At 33.6% G+C, this 19,724-nt stretch overlaps 1 protein-coding gene across 1 annotated transcript; it reads right to left on the bottom strand.

The window, feature by feature from the left end:
- Positions 1 to 13,012: 13,012 nt before the first annotated feature.
- On the bottom strand, positions 13,013 to 19,191 carry LOC142606270 (putative mitochondrial-processing peptidase subunit beta, mitochondrial). Its single transcript, XM_075777654.1, has 9 exons — positions 18,400 to 19,191; positions 17,621 to 17,785; positions 17,315 to 17,452; positions 17,064 to 17,215; positions 16,829 to 16,937; positions 16,007 to 16,105; positions 14,248 to 14,313; positions 13,684 to 13,791; positions 13,013 to 13,563 (listed from the first exon to the last, which is right to left on the bottom strand). Exons 1-9 carry the CDS (start codon positions 19,066 to 19,068, stop codon positions 13,477 to 13,479), a joined length of 1,593 nt encoding a protein of 530 aa, XP_075633769.1. The 5' UTR covers positions 19,069 to 19,191; the 3' UTR covers positions 13,013 to 13,476.
- Between the last annotated feature and the right edge of the window lie 533 nt (positions 19,192 to 19,724).

The raw sequence follows: 19,724 nt of genomic DNA, 5'->3' as shown, positions 1-19,724 counted from the left end.
TAATAACTAATAACTATTTGGTTAAAGTTGTGGTGGGATTGCAAATAGTTCAAGATGTTGAATATTTTCTTTAAAAATAGGCATGACATTCTCAACCCCTACATTGACTATTCTCTTACTAATTTGATGTCAAAATTCTTTTAATCATTCTTTTGATGATTATCTCTCCTACAATTTTGACTTGAATAAACAATATTACAGTGTAATGATTGGTGAAGAAAAAAGTTGACAATGATCCGTAGAGAGCAATGCAATGTAGTCATTTATATACAAACTTTCATGTCCCTCCCCAAGCCACGTTTCTTTGCAAATGAGAAATGACACTGAGGTTTTGTTCAATGAGAGAGAGAGAGAGAGAGAGAGGTTTCTATTATAATCATGTGAGATTCATATGGTATAAAATTTTGTAATTTTTTTCCCTCGAGTAAAAGAAAGAGGAAGTAGAAACATTAAGGCAGACCACATGACATAAGGCCTGGCACCTAATTCTTATAATAATATGTATTTTTTTCTCTCTCAATTGAAAAAAAAATCAACAGATTTTCAAATTTTAAATATAGTTCAATAAAATAAAAAATAGGAAAGTACAAAAAAATCAACTGATCAAATCGGTCCAATGCAATCCATTAAGTCCATTCAATCTATTTTGGTCTATTTCTTTCAATTTGGTGAATTCGATCCAATATGGTGATGCTTTGGAAGTTTGTTTAGAAAGATGAGCTGCTTCATTTATGTCACATTCTTAGCATAATTTTGGTAGGTTCTTGATGAAATTACATTTTTCTTATGTTATTAAAGTCTTGTATTTTTTTTTCTAATATAATTGATGAATTTACTTATATTTGCTTTATCTTTAGGTCATTCAAGACGTATAGAGGATGAATCGTTTGTAAGACCAAAAGCTTAAGCATGACATTTATTATTTTTACACTCCTATTGAGCTACATTAGTGTAGGATTGCAGTCTAGTTTGGTTCACTTCAGTCTATTTGGTCCACTTCGGTCTACTTCAGTCCATTTTGGTCCATTTCGATTCATTTTGTCTAGTTTGGTGATGCTTAGGAGTTTGTTTAGAAAGATGAGCTACTTCATTGAAAAATTTGTCACATTCTCCGCATAATATTGGTAGATTCTTGATAAAATTGCATTTTTCTTATATTATTAAAGTCTTGTATTATCTATTTCATCTTAAGACCATTCAAAACATATAGATAATGAATCGTTGGTAAGAAATATTAGAAAAAAATTCTAACCACACAATTTCTAACCATGCATTACATTATTTCAAAATATCTCGCCTTATACAATAATTGAGAGTAAAATGCATTATATTTCATTAAAAAAAACCTTACAAAATTTAAAATAGTTTCAAATAACAAATATAGAAATCTTAATTTAGAAACATTGTATAAACTATAATTTGTTAGAAAATAATCACATAATTTTTAAGAAGGGTATGGTATTTACACTTATAAGTCCCATATAGTAATATTTTAATTTTTCACTTAACAAAAAAACAAATCATCAATTTTTTTCTCGCATCGCATGGGTCTGCAACTAGTAAATATATTAGTGCTACATCAACAACATGAAAAATAAATTCTTTAATTATAGAATTCTTTGACACATCAATTTATAGAAGTTTATGTAAAATAAGATTTGAAGTACCTCTAGCTAATCTATGCTACTATTTAAGGGGCTTTCCCTATTTGGGATGGACATTACAGTGGTTTAAAAATACTTCTAAATCCTAAGTTTAAGTAGAAACAAAACTAGAGGACAATTTGGTAAAAATACATTTCTAAAACATTACTAACAAAATAGGACTACTCTTATGTTGGTTTCAAAATTGAGTATTAAAATATTTTTTTATAAAATAAAGTATTAAGATATTTGAATTCCTTCCATGTTTTCACTTTTCTCTTTTTCTTTTTTTTTTTTTTTGAATTGGTTGCAATTTTTTTCTAAACGGTTATAATAAATTTTAAAAGTTTGACACATCTTTTTTTTCTAAAATTTAGCACACACCATATCTATTTAAATAAAACCACACGGCTCTTTTCAGTTTTTTTGCACAGCCTTTTGGATTGCCTCAACTTTTTGCTCACTTCATCACCATCTCCAATTTTAGAAAGATTTGTTTCCATTGATATTGTTGAAATATTAATTGGTTAATTTGTGTTTTTTTTTTTTTGTAATTTTTTTACTAATCTTACGCTTTTTTTAATCTTTATTTTTTGTCTCTTTCTCAAGTCAATTTCTATAGTTCCTTTGATCTCCACAATTATTTTCTCACTTCATCACAATCTTTCTTGATGAAGACTCTTCACGTATAGGTAAAAGCCTTTTAACTGTATCCAGCCATTAGGTCCATTCTCAATTTGAACATCCTTAATTTTTTGGGAAGTAGGACCATACAATACCAACCGCTCTTTCATAGTCATCAGCAACAATCCAAGATTCTTCCAAAACCCCAAAAGCTTCTCAACACCGCTAATGGGTTCAACCTTAGAGCAACTGCATCAGTTCGGCCAAATTTTTTCTTCTATTTTACACTAAGAATTTACTTTTTCTATTTTACACTACCACTTTTCCAAAGCATCCACATCAGTTTATCTATTTTACAATTTTTTTTATTTAAATAATATTTTTTAATATTATTTTATTAATATCTATCTTTTTAATATCTTTTTCATCTTAACCTCATCTCAAGTCTCAATCGTGTCTCTCTCTCTCTCTCTCTCTCTCTCTCTCTCTCTCTCTCTCTCTCTCTCTCTCTCTCTCTCTCTCTCTCTCTCTCAATTCTTCTCTGCCTCTAGGACACTCTCAACTCTCTTCCTCTCTCATGTCTCAAACCAAGAGGTCTGGTATACTCTGAACTCTCTTCCTCTCACATATATCAAACCCAAAACTCACACATGGCAAAAATGCGGCAGCGAAAGCAAGTAGATCTGGGCAGATCCGCAACGGCAGCATCAAGGCAAATCCGGCAGCAGCAACGGTGGCAGATCTGGTGGGTTTGGCTTGATTTTGAGTTGGGTTTTCTGATGGTTTGGTTTGATTTTCTGTTGATTTTGGGTCAATTTAGTGGTGGATTATCAACTGTTAAAACGGGTTGCAATGGTGGTGATTGGGTGGTGCTGGGTTGGTGGTTGGGTGTTTCTCCTCCTCTTCTTTTATTCTTTTTTTGCTGGATTGCGGTGTCCGTTGGGATGTTGTGTTTGTTCTATTGGAAAAATAGTAAGGAGTGAATAAGAAATTGATGTTTTCTATATTCACTTGAATATGTTATTAAAGTGATAAAAATCTTGAGTTCCATATAGGAAAGGAAAGAGATAATATATGAGTTTATATGCTCATGAGTTGGACATTGGGTTTGGCTTTTGACATATGTGGGCTGGACCTACTTGTCCAAATAATAATATTTTATTATTTTAATTTTTGAGTCAGTTAGTCTGTGCATAGTAGTTATTACTGAAACAAAGTGTCTGCTCAGTAACGTATAATTTTTTTTATAGTCTCTCATTCATAAAAAAAAAAAAAACAACAACAACAACATCAATTTTTCAGAAAACTCTCTTAGTGAGAATATTTTGTGCATTTCATTTTGTGTCAAAGAGAGAGAAAGAGACAATGATTAGTTCGCAAAGCACGACCTTGTGTGCTTCGTTTTCGTGCTGTGGATCATTTTATTCTAGGAGACAGACGTCCGTGAGTCTCAAAGCACCACAGTGATAGTGTGAGGGGTGAAGTCTTCTTTAAGGAGATTGTGTCAAACACAAGACTTAATCTGAATTGTTCATCCTTCACGCATTTAGTCTGTGAGTTTTTAATTATTTGCAAATTTCTCTTTATATACATATATTCAGTATTTGTTTATTGCTTTTACCTATCACATCTATTTGTGTTATTGCTTATTCTTAGATCTGTGTATTGTTCCTTTTGCTTTATCAAAAAAGTAAATTGTTGAAATATATCCAACAATCTTAAAGCAGATTTAATATATATTTTAATTTATTTTTGTGATTGACGGTGAAAGGAATTTTGTGATTGTTAAAAATACTTTGTCGGCAATTGGTTTTTACTTTGCGCAAAATTTTGGCAAAACTGGATTTGTGTTTATCGGTGTCATGTATATCCATTTGTTAAAACAGTGAACTTCAATATTTTGAAAACGTTGAATTTTGTGTTTGACTTCTGAATTTGGTTTGTATATACTGTTTTGTTGTTGATCTTTTTCTTCTTAATTATTATATTAGACTAGGACCTTTGTCATATTTGTTGTGTCTTAGATATTTTCCAATCATTTGATAAAGTTGATTAAATGCTTGACAGTGGTGGTGGGTTTAATTAAATTATATTATATTAGGATTTTTGTCTTACTTGGATTATTGTTTGGCTGGGGCTTGGTTTCATTTATTCAATTACAGTACGTGTTGTGCCTGCTTTGTGTTTCGTGCTTGACAATGTTGGTGGTTTTGATTACATTATATAACATTAGGCTTATTTTGTCTCTTATGGTTTATTGCTTGGCTGGGTTTTTTAGATTCTTTTGTCTATTGTGTTCGTGTTGTGCCTGCTCAGTTTATGCAGTTAGCTTTACTTTCTATTTTGCACAGCAACGTTTGAACGTAAATATTTATATTTATTTCTTAAACTTGGCTGGTTTTAAGGATTCAATTTTTTTGAATTTTGTTGAACATAGATGTCAAACAAAATTGTTGTGAATCCAGTTGTGGCTCAAACCAACATGAACCTTTCTGCTGCGATTTCTGAAGTGAACTTGGTAGGAGGGAATACCAAGGAATGGTGGGTGGACACTGGGGCTACTCGCCGGCTACTCGCCATGTATATTCAGAAAAGAAAATGTTTTCTACATATAATCCTATGGGTAATGGAGGAAAAAATTTCGTGGGAAATTCCTCAACCTCTAAGATTGAAGGAATTGGAAAGGTTGTGCTCAAAATGACTACGGACAAGTTTCTTACTTTGAAAAATGTACTGCATGTACCAGAAATTCATAAGAACCTTGTATCTAGCTCATTGTTGAGCAAAAATGGTTTTAAGTTGATTTTTGAATTTGATAAATTTTCACTCTTTAAGAGTGGAATGTATGTGGGCAAAGGATATTTGAGCAATGGTTTGTTTAAGATGAATGAAATGACTACTATTGATTAGAATAAGGGTACATCTTCTGTTTACATGCTTGAGTCATTGAATGTTTGGCATGGTAGATTGTGTCATATTAATTATCATACTTTACATAGACTAATCAATTTAAATTTATTTCCTAAATTTGAAATTGATTCTGATCATAAATGTGAAACTTGTGTGGAAACTAAGATGGCTAGAGCATCTTTTAAATCAGTTGAAAGAAGCACTGAACATCTAGATTTAATACATAGTGATGTATGTGACATGAAATCTGTACAAACTAGAGGTGGTAAGAAATATTTCATCGTTTTCATAGATGATTGCACTAGATACTGTTTTGTGTACTTGCTAAGGAGCAAGGATAAGGCAATGAGGCATTCATGCAATATAAGAATGAGGTTAAAAATCAACTCAATAAAAAGATGAAGGTTCTAAGGAGTGATAGAGGTGGGGAATATGAATCACCATTTGATGAGTTTTGTTTATAGCATGGTATTGTTCATCAAACCACTACACTTTTACACCTCAGCAAAATAGAGTTACTGAAAGGAAAAATAGAACCTTAAAAGAAATGATGAATGCAATGTTGATAAGTTCCGGTTTACCATAGATTTTGTGGGGGGAAGCTATTCTTTCTACCAATTATATTCTTAATAAATTGCCTAAAAAGAAAACCAATAAGGCATCCTATGAGTTATGGAAAGGTAGAATACCTTCCTATAAATTCTTAAAGGCGTGGGGGTGTTTGGCAAAAGTGGTGGCTCCTATTCCTAAAAGGATAAAGATGGGACCAAAAACCGTTAATTGTGTTATCGGTTATGCTCATAATAGTACTGCATATCGATTTCTAATTTATAAGTCTGACATTCCTGACCTGCATGTCAATACTATTATTGAATCTAGGAATGCATAATTCTTTAAGGAGATATTTCCTTACAGATCCACACAAGAGTCAAGTTCTCATAAGAGAAACTTTGAGTCTACGTCTAGTACCTCTCATGATCAAGAGTTGATGGAAGAGAGGAATGAGGTTGAGCCTAGACGTAGTAAGAGGCTAAAATGTCAAAATCGTTTGGTCCAGATTTTCTAACTTATATGTTAGAAGATGAACCTCAAAGCTTCAAGGAAGCTATCTCTACACTTGGGGTGTCTTTCTAGAAAGAAGCTGTCAATAGTGGATTGAATTCATCCTTCAAAATCATACATGGGAACTAGTGGATCTCTCACCAGGTTGTGAACCTCTAGGATATAAATGGATATTCAAGAGGAAATTAAAGGCTAATGGATCTATTGACAAGTACAAGGGAAGACTTGTTGTAAAGGGTTATAAACAAAAGAAATGGGTGGATTATTTTGACACATATTTACCTGTTACAAGAATAACATCCATTCGGATGTTGATAGCTATTGCAGCGTTGCATAACTTAGAGATACATCAAATGGATATAAAAAAAACATTCTTGAATGGTGAATTAAATGAGGAGATTTATATGGAACAACCAGAGGGGTTCATTCCTGGTCAAGAAAAGAAAATGTGCAGGCTTGTGAAATTTCTTTATGGATTAAAGCAAGCTCCAAAGTAATGGCATGAGAAATTTGACAATGCAATGATGTCAAATAGGTTTAGAATCAATGAGTGTGACAAAGGTGTGTATATTAAAGATACTGCAAATGGCTATGTTATTGTGTGTCTTTATGTTGATGATATGCTCATTATAGGTAGCAATAATGATATCATTAAAGCTACCAAGAGAATGTTGACTAGTGAGTTCGACACGAGAGATTTAGATGTTGCAGATGTGATACTAGGAATGAACATTTCTAGAAAATCTGATGGACTTGTCTTATCTCAATCACATTATATTAAGAAAGTTCTTGAGAAATTCAAGAAATATGATGACAGTCCAATGAGAACACCTATAGATGTAAATTTACATCTAACTAAGAATAAAGGGCAATGCATATCTCAATTGGAGTATTTGAGAATAATAGGCAGTCTTATGTATATAATGAACTGCACTAGATCAGACATATCATATTCTATCAGCAAGTTGAGTAGATACACTAGTAATATAGGGGAAGACCACTGGAAGGCATTAGTTAGGGTTTTGAGGTATTTGAAATACACCCTAAACTATAAGTTACACTACACTCGGTATCCAGCTGTACTAGAAGGGTATAGTGATGCTAATTAGATATCGAACAGAAAATACACTAAATTCACGAGTGTATATGTCTTTACACTTGGTGGTGCAGTGGTATCTTGGAAGTCTTCTAAACAAGCATGCATTGCTAGATCCACAATGGAATCAGAATTTATCGCATTGGACAAAGCAGGAGAAGAAACAGAGTGGCTTCGTCATTTCCTGGAGGATATGCCAATATGGATAAACTTGTGCGTTTTATTTGTATACATTGTGATAGCAAATCAGCTATTGGTAAGGCACAGAGTCATATGTACAACGGTAAGTCTCGACATATTCGTCGAAGACATAATACCGTGAGGCAGTTGCTCTCTAATGGAATTATTCCCATTGACTTCATAAAGTTGAAAGAGAATATAGCGGATCTGTTAACCAAAGGTTTGAGTAAAGAGCAAGTAAGCTGCTCATCAAGGGGAACGGGGTTAAAGCCTATGACCTAAAGTTTTCATGACGGTAACCCCACCTAGTTGACTGGAGATCCCAAGATCTAAGTTTTCAAAGGGACAATAAAATTGTGGAGACTAGTTTTTATCACTATGTAGAATACATCTCCTGCCTGTTCCTATGATGAAATAGTGATGCTTGTAAGTGATGTTCAAGGTAAGCTTTGTTTTTAATGATTCTTATATCTTGTAATTCCAAGTGGGATATAGCAAGATATTCTTAATAAGAGTCACTTATATGAGTGAGAAGTGGGCCGCTTCCATGAGAATTTTAAGGCTGAATTCTCTAAAGCACTTCATGAATTTACTAGGATATGTTCAGGGTTGAAATGAACACAACTATAAGAACGAAATATGTTCGAAAATGAGCTGTGTGAATTCTATTGTCTTGGTATACACAAACGGCTGAACAGTTCAAGACATCATGTTCACTGGTTAGCTAGTATATCCAATAATCTTTCACAAAGGAAAGTTCAAAGCCACAAGCTACTTCTCCTAATACAGTAACTTTTCTTCTACTCTCTTTGTGTCTGCATCACCATTTGCATTGTGTTTATCAATTTCTATTCATGTGGGAGATTGTTGGAAAAATAGCAAGGAGTGAATAAGAAATTGATATTTTCTATGTTCACTTGAAGTTGTTATTAAAGTGGTAAAAATCATGAGTCCTACATAGGAAAGGAAAGAGATAATATATGAGTTTATATACTCATGAGTTGGATATTAGGTTGGGCTTTTGACATATGTGGATTGGGCCTACTTGTCCAAATAATAATATTTTATTATTTTAATTTTTGAGTCAGTTAGTCTGTGCACAGTAGTAATTACTGAAACAGAGTGTCTGTTCAGTAACGTATAATTTTTTTTATAGTCCCTCATTCATAAATAATAATAAAAAAAACTTTTCAGAAAACTCTCCTTGTGAGAATATTTTGTACATTTCATTTTGTGTCAAAGAGAGAGAAAGAGACATTGAGTAGTTCGTAGAGCACGACCTTGTGTGCTTCATTTTTGTGTTGTAGATCATTTTATCTTGGGAGGCAGACGTCCGTGAGTCTCAAAGCCCACAGTGATTGTGTGAGGAGACAAAATCTGCTTTAAGGAGATTGTGTCAAACACAAGACTTGATCTGAATTGTTCATCCTTCATGCATTTGGTCTATGAGTTTTTAATTATTTGCAGATTTCTTTATATATATATATATATATTCAGTATTTGTTTATTACTTTTGCCTATCACATCTATTTGTGTTATTGTTTATTCTTAGATCTGTGTACTGTTCCTTTTACTTTATCACAAAGTAAATTGTTGAATATATCCAACATGTTCTAGGTATCTTTTGCTAGGTTGGTGAATGGTGAAAGAGAGAACAACATTTGTATGTTAAAAGCAAAGAGAAATGGGAATGAATAGCCTAAACAATTCAAATGCTCACTTTGAAAAATTCATATTTTTCTATGTTTCTATTTCTATAAAGTACAACATATGTTTGTGAATCAAATAAAATAGAAACTATTATTTTACGTTTATGTTTATTTTAATTTTTTTTGTTTAAGTGTTATATTCATAAATAATAATTATTAATTAATATATCCATGGTCATTCTAGAATTTTTAAATTATGTATTAAAACTAAACAAGCAAGTTGGCATTTATCAAGCTATATATAAAAATAAAAACAACATTAAGTACCCATAGTGGATGGATATCATATTATGCATTATATGATAAGTTTCAGTTATCATAATAATCTCCTTAAGAGAATGAGAATTTGAATAATAACTTTGAAACTTAAAAAACTTAATTATACCAAGAGAAATTAGGAAAATATAATGCATAATAACAATAGTTAGAAGTATATGGACCATTTTGTAAAAGAATAATGTCAATAAAAAACATAAAAAAAAATGATAAACTTATATATTTGTAAAAATAGAGTAATGGAAATTACTATTTAAAATTGTTTAATTTTTAGGGAGGAAAAATTATTTACAATGAAATTTAGAAAATAAATTATACATATTAAGTATAAGTTTGCTATAAGTTTTGATTCTCATAATAATCTCTTTTAAGAGAATGAAGAATTTGAATAATTTATTTAAATAAAAATTACACACACACACACACACACATTTGTTTATTTATTTGGTTACAGATACAATCGATAATTTGATTTTATACCTAGGAAGTGAAGAAGAGCATGCTTTAGATTTTTAAAATATGGTTTTTAAAGAGAATATTTTCTACGATAGCAAGATTGATTTCTAGATTATCATGCATTGGGCTGGGGAAAATTAAAGATCATGAATATATGATGATATGAATTAACAAGGCAGATTCCAAAACTTTAATTCCTTTCTCTTTGTTTACATATTTTTACTTCTTTATATCACATCTTTGCTTTGTTTAATTATTTGCTTATCTTTATTTAGTTTCAAAATAATCAATTTTTATTAAACTAGTTAGGATTAATTTGGTTAAGGTTTAATTAATTTTCCTACGTTCATCCAAGTCCTTGTGGGTTCGACCTAATTCTTGTCAAACTATACTTGCGAGTACTTAAAAATTTCACAACAAGTTTTTGGCGCCGTTTCCGGAGACTTGGTTAGGAAAATAAATTTGCTCTTAAATGATATACCAATTGTATTTTGGTCCTTATTGACGTTGATCATTCACATGCTCACTTGTCTTGGAACAAATGGATTTAGCATCAAGCTCATCGCAAGATATTCCATTGATTCAATACTTTTCTCCAAAAATTTAAGTCAACAGAAAAACTCAATAGAATAGTTAAACAATCTAAAGCTTAAGCTCTTCATTTTCAATCCATAAAATTTTCAAACTTGTTTCTATTACGCTTGTTGGGATCTCCTTTCATTTTCTCTGGCCACTTCAAGGATGGTGAGAGAGAAAAAAAAAATTGTTATACATAACTAAAGTAACCGTGTATATTTATATGGTTACTGTAGCAATTGTGTAAATATACACATCTTTACACCCACTAATGTGGGTAATTTTGAAAGAAAATTGTGTAAATTTGGACACTTTTTGTATTATATATATACATCTTTACACCCGTTGATGCGGATGCTCCTATGATCAGTTTTACTCCAAGACTCCTTAACACCATATTCATGCATCACCCAAAAGTCAAAACTCGATTGTTTCCATGTATTAAATATGGAAACCATTAATTGATTCTTTCAAGACACCAAGAGTTCCATGCCAATAACAAGTATAGTCATCACAATCTGGCAATGGCATTGTTTGGATGAAACAATCGAATCGGTTTTCATCATCCTTTGCATCCCACCCGCCAACCAATGACACCGACCATTTATGCATGTACTCATCAATGGATACTTGCAATGCCGCATACTCAGAGTTTCAGGAACATCATGAAGTTGTCTCCAAGAATCAGTACTTAGGGTGTATATTTCAAAGTTGTCACCAACTTTGCTTCCCACATTTCTTATCACCTTGATATCATTAGTGTTGGGATCAAACCCAATTCCAACATGCATAAAAGTATGACTTTGAAGTCCTTTCCCCTTGGTGATATTGGATTCTGTGAGCGCCTTCACTTCTCTAGTCGCAGGATTCCATAGAAAAGTTTTGTCACATGACTCAAATAAACAAAGATACCATTACAACAATCAACAACTCGCATTGCAGCTTCCATCTTTTCGGTGAATTCTATGTGCTTAATAGTAGAGGCATAAGCAGCACTGTCAACTAGGGTTTCAGCAGAGAGCGAAGAGTATGTGTTTAATAGCAGAGGCATAAGCAGCACTGTCAACTAGTGTTTCATCAGAGAGCGAAGAGAAGATGCTATATTGAACAGTTTTGTCATATTCACTAATAAGGTGATCAGTACCAAAATTTGTTTTGTTGTTTACATGGTGATCGGTGATGAAACTATGGCTTTTGATAAGGGCGTACCATGATTTGCATATGCACTTGAGATATGTCATTTGTGTTTAAAGTGAAACTCTGCTATAAAAGGTCTTGAGAAGTTTAAAAATATTATTCTAATTTTGAAACTCAGTTAATATTTAATAACATTGTATATTTTAATATAATAAAACTTGCAAGCTATTTATTGTCCCTGCATTAAGTGGCTCAATATATGTTTATATCATGATAGTTAATTTATGGCTTTTTTTAAAATAATTTTTATGGGAAGTTAATTTAGGGTTTTAAGCCACTCACTAATTATTTTGACAATATTTGTAAATGTTTTGTCTTAGATAAATTTTTTTATTAATCCGTGCATTGCACAAAGTCACAAACATACTACTAGTATGTAACTAAAATAATATTGTCCTTGTAATGGCGGTTAGAAATTTAAAATTTTATTTTAATTACTCCGTTGTCAACTAAATTTATATGAAACATATTCAACTAGTAGGCACTAGAATTTTATTTATTTTGGGAAAATTATATTTTTGTCTCTTACCTACGGGGTCTGCAATTTTTTTTTGGAAAGAGGGTTTCTGCAATTTTGGTTCCTTAATCAAAGAGTTCTAATTTAGTCCTTGAAACCTCAAAAAGAAATGAATTCCGTCTCTCAAACTACTTTACATCCATTTCTTACTTTCATTTTTAGTTTCTTAAAATATGGGGTTAATTCAATCTTGATCCCTTTAATATGAGGAGCATTTCGTTAGTGCATATGAAGGGAAAATAGAGGGAGAGATTAAATTGTTACATTTTAAAATCGGTGTGCCAACAAACTACACATGCCTTCCTAGAAATATAACCGTGGTTTTAAAATCAGGCCGAACTGATTGATCAACCAGGTTAGTCTTGAACAAGCTACCAATTCTTTTTTTACAAGCTACTGAATTGAGGGCCTATATGGCTTAAAGCCATTCGAACTGCATTCATCTCTCTTCTCCCCACTTCTCTTCAATTCTCTATCTCTCTCCCTCTCTCTCTCTCTCTCTCTCTCATCAGATCACCGTGTGGCGGCCAAGATTTATCTTTGGTTATAACTGTGAACTAACAAGTGCAGATAGTCGAGCAGATTTATATAGCGTCTTAATTTTGTTTTTAGATAATTATTTGTCTTACCTATTATTTGCTTGCCGCTCATCAAACTCAAATGCTAGTAGAGCACCTTCACCTTAGAGAGAAAAGTTGAGATCATCACAATAGTTTCCGAAAAAGAATACAACTCCTATACCCATCATGCATTTAACACAGGCAGATTTGAAATTAATACTTGACATTTTAAAGTCAAACAAAAATTTGTATCATTTGAAACATTATAATAAAAAGGGAAGAAAGAGGATACCGCATTCGTTTGGCAGAAGAATACATTTGCTTTTATGTTCTAAGAGACCACTAAAAGTTTTGCGAAGCTGACGGAACTCACAAGAAAATCAAATAATATCAGCTGACACATTAATGCCAGGTTAAACCACTTCGAATTTAGCTTAGAGCCATGTGGGGAGGACGGTGTCTTCTAATTCACAATCGCAACATTGATGGCGGCATACTTATTTCTGTAAAATATAAAATGTTACAAAAACAAGACCTAAACAATAAAATCAAAATGCCAGGCCCTGACTGCTCTCCATGGGCATCGATTTGTAAAATGGAACAAATTATCCTGAGACCAGACCCCAGAAAGGATAATGATGAGTAAATAACAAGAAATGAAAAAGCAAAACTAGTAGCGGTTCCAGTAGGTCCTGCGTCTGAACCAGTTGTAGTCAGGCAAACTCTGGATGGGCCCCATGGCAGCAATTGCAATTTCCTGCCAAACCAAGACGAAGACAATTTCAAAATCAAAATTTGAACATTGGACTGGCCAAAAAGTTCCATTAATTATTCTGAGCTTGAATTAGCCAGTAAGTTAATAGGTTATAGTCCTTACCTTGTCCCAAATAAATCGGTTTGCAACACGTTTGATGGTGCTTGCATCAACAGCATCAATTCTGGCAAACAACTCTGCATATGGTATTCTTCGGCCGTATGTAAGTAGCTGCGTGCATTGGCATATCAACAAGATATAATTAGCAATTATATGTATAGCAGCAGAAGGGATTTCCAGTAACATATGACATATACAGTGATCACTAACATATAGAAGTCACACACATCACCTTTCCAAATTATCTAATTAGGCACTAAATTATAGGGGATCGATGTTCCAAAATGGGGTTTGAGAGAACATACATCAAGCAAGAGACAAGATGAATGTTGAACTAAGGAAGCACCCAGTGAAGAAATCAAACTGACCAACTGAGAGGTCAAATCAGATCCTCAAATGATATGATTCAGTTCAAATTAAACAACACAAAGACTGCACAAAAAAGTTAAGCGCTTTCTGCTTGGCAGTTTCCATATTACCTATTATCCTTGGGCTTAGAATACAATGAAAACATAAACGAATAACTGTCTTCTCCCATATATTGTTTTAATAAGAAAAGAGTCAGACCTGGCGCCCAATATCTTCAGCTACAGGACTTGTCCCATCTATGTGCAGCAGAAGAGAAGATTTCAACTGCAACAAAAGATACCAGTAAGTGGCAGTGGCTATAGGAATACTAACTTATATAGAGGATGAACATGAACCTCAACAAATTTTTATATAGAAACAAATTAACACATGACAATCAAGACCTTTCTTAACCCCATTTAAGTGAGATCTGCAAAACCATATCTAAGAATACTACCTGAACATATTACATCCTATATAAAAAGGTCCAAAACAACAATGAGATTGTGAAAATTCATGTGCACACATCTAGAATTTGACTCTCCCTACCACTGTTAGCATCAATAATACTATATTGTTGATGAATATAAATTAACTCTTAGGAAATATCTGCTATTATTATTACTTGTTTTGCTTGGTAGTATCTGTTAACATTATCATCTAACAACCCAATGAAAGTAATTATTAAACATAAGGCAAATAAAATTTTCAGGTCATTTCCATAGAGAACACAGCAGGAACAGAGAGACCAGAAACACTACAAATTCAGATACAGTTCTCTCACATTTTACTATTAAAGTGATGTGCATTCTTATCATAAATTAATCATGAATATGACTATATCTTCATTATGCAAGATCTAAAACTTCCATCCCATATGTCCAACAATTCTTAGTGTTCCTTACAACTTTACAATTTAAACATACCCATTAAATCATGTAAACTTCAGGTAAATGATTCCACTCCAAAAGGAATCAAAGCTGCTAAAGTTGGAAGTCAAATAGGCTCAAATTAAATATTACCAAGTATGTAATTTGCTTGATTGTTTTGTCCCAATCTTGGATGACTGACTCTCTTTTTTGGTCTTAATAAAATTCATTATTTATATAAAAAAATATATATTATCAAATAGACTTAAAATATTTCATAATGATAATGAAAAGCACATATGTTCCCATGTTATGAGATGGCCAAGTGTAATATTAAAGGCTAAAGTAGAAAGATTAAGAAAAGGCAACAAAAATCCAGCCTAGCTTTGCTAGTTACTTCGTGTACACTATCAACCTGGAAAAAGTATTTTTCTCTTAGTTGACCACTGGATTAGTGGATTAAACAACACTTGATCAAAGTTATCGTACTTGTCATTAGATAATTTTTTACTATTTTTTTTTCCTCCCCTTTTGAGCAGTATTCCACTAGCTTTTAGTGCGAACATCAAATAGTAAAATACAGTGGTTTGGATTACATGATTACCCTAGGGCAAAGTAATATAGACAGCTATTACCGAGTGACCAAATGTATACCGCATTAAACTGACCTTTCTCTCATGTTTCTTGAAAAGAGAAGCATACAGTTTTATGGAACAGGATGATAAACAAAAGGATACAACTGAAAATGCATACAAAAGAATAACAATCTGATATGTAACAGGACATCAATGGAAGACTATAGTCTATTTGTGAACATCTGTAAAAAGAATGGAAAATTGGTCAAGTGCCATAATGGTCAATCATCATCAGGACATCAAAAGAATAACAATCTGACATGTCTAAGGAATACGTCCCGCTTAATGGTCAATCATAAATAAATGGTGCCTCTTGCAACCAATGATTAGTGTGAATAAACATTCTACAGAGAATAGAGAAAAGCTAGCAATCATTATTTATATTCACTAAAATAATTTTGATAATATACATATATACACACATGCACACATATATCTCTTATACCAACATAAAATGAAAGCATTGGTGGCTACCTGATTACGCGCACGAGTTACATCAGCTTCAGAAACTCGATAACATAACTTGGTTGTTTCATACATTATTGCATATGCTAAATCATCCAAGCAATCCGGCTGAAATAATAAGATAGCAAACCAAAAAAATAATAATAATAAAAATCAGATATCTGTGACAATGCATTTTTAAAAAAAAATGAAAGGCTCATATATACATGACTATCCAACAAACTTGCAGTTGCTGATTGAAAGGTACAGAATACAGACAATAGCAGCATCTCTTCTAAATACCACTTAAAAAATCAGCATATACACATACACAAAGGCATGTCCAGGGACAAATGTTATTGATGGGGAAAGAGAAAGAGAGGATATCTTTATGTTTGCTTGCTGCAACAGATATAATTATCTAAAAACAGGCCATAAATGCAGATGAACCAGCTATTTGTTTCATACAGCAGATATACATCTCAAAACAACCAGACGAGCAGTCATCACAACCTCAAATTCAATCTTACATCAGTAGTCACTATATTTGTTACAAACGAAAGCAAAAATTCAAGGGACAAATTGAAAAACCACTGATAACAGAAGACCCAAAAAAGAAATATGACAAAAGAGGAATCGATTAAAAAAAATTTGAATATACAAACAATCTAATGACAAAGCCTGAAGAAGTCCTGGCTGGCTAGTAAACTTTACAAGGTATAAAAAGTTACAATAACTCAATAGGCACTAAACTTTCTTGTCCATAATTTGTCATTAAAGAGAATAATGAGTATTCAAAAGGCAGCTGAATGCATATTATATTCTGTTAAAAGCTAGGGTAGCAAACATCACCTTAGCAACAGCATAAACACCAAATAGACCAGTGTCTTTATAGTTGGTGTTAAAAGACATCATGCTCTCTGCAATTTCATTAATGCCAACCCTTTGTGCAAGCTCAGAACTGTTTGAAGATTATCAAAATTATCAATGCATGTGCTTAAAGAGGAAAATTTTGTTGATGAATTCAAGTAGCCCAAGTTAGAAATCTATGTGCCATAAAGGTGTTTAGTTCTCAAAAAGAGCTCACCCCATGTGCTTTCCTCCGCTGGCACTTTTGTTCCATGAACCCAACATAGCCTGCATGACCATCAGAGCAATGGAATCTGGATCTGTCCAAGATGCTCCACTAAAAGCAACCGCGAATTGTGCCAAAGGAATATCATCATCAATTATCCTAACCTGGTTTTTATAACATTAATAAAATTTAACATATTAAAGAAATAATTGTTATTGGGAATAAGAAGAGATTACAGTGTACTTAAGATATATCTCCCCCACCTCGGAACCGGTAAAATCTGCTGGTTCTTTTGCAACTAACTGAGTAGCTGTGGTGGGATCTGATGACAATTTTGTGAACAATTTTTTCACTTGCTCAACAATTTCCTCATGCTTCACAGCTCCAGAAGCAGCAATGACCTGATAGATCCCAAATAAAACACCCATTAGCACAACTTCCCAAAGCATGCCTTGCATATCAATGCAAAATCCAATAGAACTAAACTGAAAACAACATCTTCACCAATCCTAAGGATCCACTATATATGAGCAGAAAACTGATGAAGAAAGCCAACAGTTTTTGCATACCATTCTGGGAGCTGTATAGTGTGTTTGTATATAGCTCTGGAGATGCTCTTTAGTGATTGTTTTAATATTCTGAGCAGGTCCAAGAATGGTTCTTCCCAAAGGAGTGTATTGAAATGCAGTCGCATGCAAATGATCGAAAATAACTTCCTCAGTTTGCCCCTCGACCTGCAACAGTTACATGAGATAAAACCTTTAATCATATGAAGCAATATAGAAAGAAAAAGCACCAGCCAGATCGCTACAATCTTAACAAGTAATCAAACACCTTTACTGTACAGAATTTGTGCTAGTATTTAGCAAAAATAACAAATTACAGTAAGGTATTGATATTAATCTTCCAAATATCAGTTAAATAGTACACGAAAAATCCAATCTTAGTTCCTCAACTCCTGCAAGCAGTCTTTCTTGTTCATCCATCATGCTACTACTTTATGACAGCAGAGAGACACTTCACACTAATTTGAAATCGGAAAAAAAAAAAAAAAAAGAACTTAGATACAATTCGTTACGTGATGTACAATAGATTCCCTAGTTAAATATAAACACATAATTGCATTGACCATTGAAAATATTTAATCGAGGAACCTATGTAACTCAAAATCATGCGTGCTTGTATCTACAAGTTATATGCATGCAAATAATCAATGTATGTACAATTTATAAGCAGAAACCCACTTATATGCAATTGCAAGTTTCATAATTGATCCATCTCTAATTGAACAAAACATAGGTTATGATATTTTTGCTGTAAATCATTGGCATAGAGCTTTTAGTTTTACCTCCTCCATTTCCCTCAGAATAACATCGCGCTCACGGCTGATGCGGTTATCATCAAACTTGGAATTCTGCAAGATATCGGCCAAGATATCGAGCGCCCGAGGCACGTCCTTGTCCATGACTCGAGCATAGTACGTAGTCTGCTCTCTTGAAGTGTAGGCATTGAGATGACCTCCCATGTTCTCGATCTCCTCCTCCAACTGCCTCGCGGTCCGCTTTTCCGTCCCCTTGAATATCATATGCTCCAAGAAATGCGCCGTGCCGTTGGTCTCGTCGGTCTCGAATCTCGACCCGGCGTCGATCCATACCCCCACGGTGGCGGTCTTCGCGGCCAGGTTCGATTCCGTGGCGACGCGGAGACCGTTAGGCAACGTGGTTACGCGGGTCTCCGGAGCGGAGAGGATCCGAGTGTGGTCCGTTAGCTCCGGGTGGGGCGACCCGTATTTGAGGAACCGGGGGTCCGGGTTGTCGAGCTGCTTGATCTTGGCTTTGACGGCTTCGGCTAGGCGGTCGTAGATCATGGCAGTTGGCGGCGGAGGGGAGGCGGCTGGAGCTGATGAAGGAGTGGCGATAGCGGGTGAGGTTGAGGATGATCGGACGGTCTGGGATAGAGCTGACGTTACCGCCCGGTGGGACCGGCGAGATAGAGATAAGAGGTGCTTCATCGCCATGACTGACTCACTGAGACTTTCTCTCTCTCTCTCTCTCTCTCTAGGGTTTCAGTGGAGAAGAGTCTTGTGAAGAGTTGGGAAGAAAGATTTGAGATTTTCAAGAGTGATGGTGTGCCAGATTAGGAATAGTACGACGTCGTTTTGGGTTTATGAGATTTTTTTCCCTCAGTGAGTCGAATATCACTTTTTTTATTAAGCTAATTAAGACAGCAACTTATTTTTGGTATCGTAGCGTTTGAACTTTTAGGTCCAATATTGTAAATGGGTAATTATACTCCCATTTATTGAAATTTGGAAAAATAATACTCCACCTCAAATTTGAAATGAAAAAACATTTTCTTTTTTTAGATTTTGTTTGGGAGGAGAGAATAGAATGGAATGGAAAGGAATGAAAAGAATAATTTTAGAATATTCTTCCCTTCCCTTGTTTGGGAGTTTTAATGTAGGGAATGGAAAATCCATTTCCTTATTTGGAAGTTTAAGTGGGAGGAAATGGAATGGGTAGGAGGGAACACTCATTCCTCTCTATTCCCTTAAAACCTAAAATTTTTATTCCCCCCGAAATTAGGAGGAATGTGAAGGAATGAAATTAGATTTAATGATTTTTTTACTAAAACTCCCAAAATACTCCTATATATTCAACCATTTATTTTAAA

This window comes from Castanea sativa, chromosome 1 (genome assembly GCF_040712315.1).
Source record: "Castanea sativa cultivar Marrone di Chiusa Pesio chromosome 1, ASM4071231v1".
Classification (NCBI taxonomy): Eukaryota; Viridiplantae; Streptophyta; class Magnoliopsida; order Fagales; family Fagaceae; genus Castanea; species Castanea sativa.
This window is presented reverse-complemented; position numbering and strand designations above follow the sequence as displayed.

Bases quoted from the DNA above. Each gene is read 5' to 3' on its own strand.
- LOC142606270 (XM_075777654.1), bottom strand. From the start codon at position 19,068: ATGGCGATGAAGCACCTCTTATCTCTATCTCGCCGGTCCCACCGGGCG. The intron at 16,106-16,828 runs GTGATGTTTGCT...TTATTATTTCAG, and splicing joins GTGTTTATGCTGTTGCTAAG to CCGGATTGCTTGGATGATTT. The intron at 13,564-13,683 runs GTAAGGACTATA...TTGGTTTGGCAG, and splicing joins ACCGATTTATTTGGGACAAG to GAAATTGCAATTGCTGCCAT.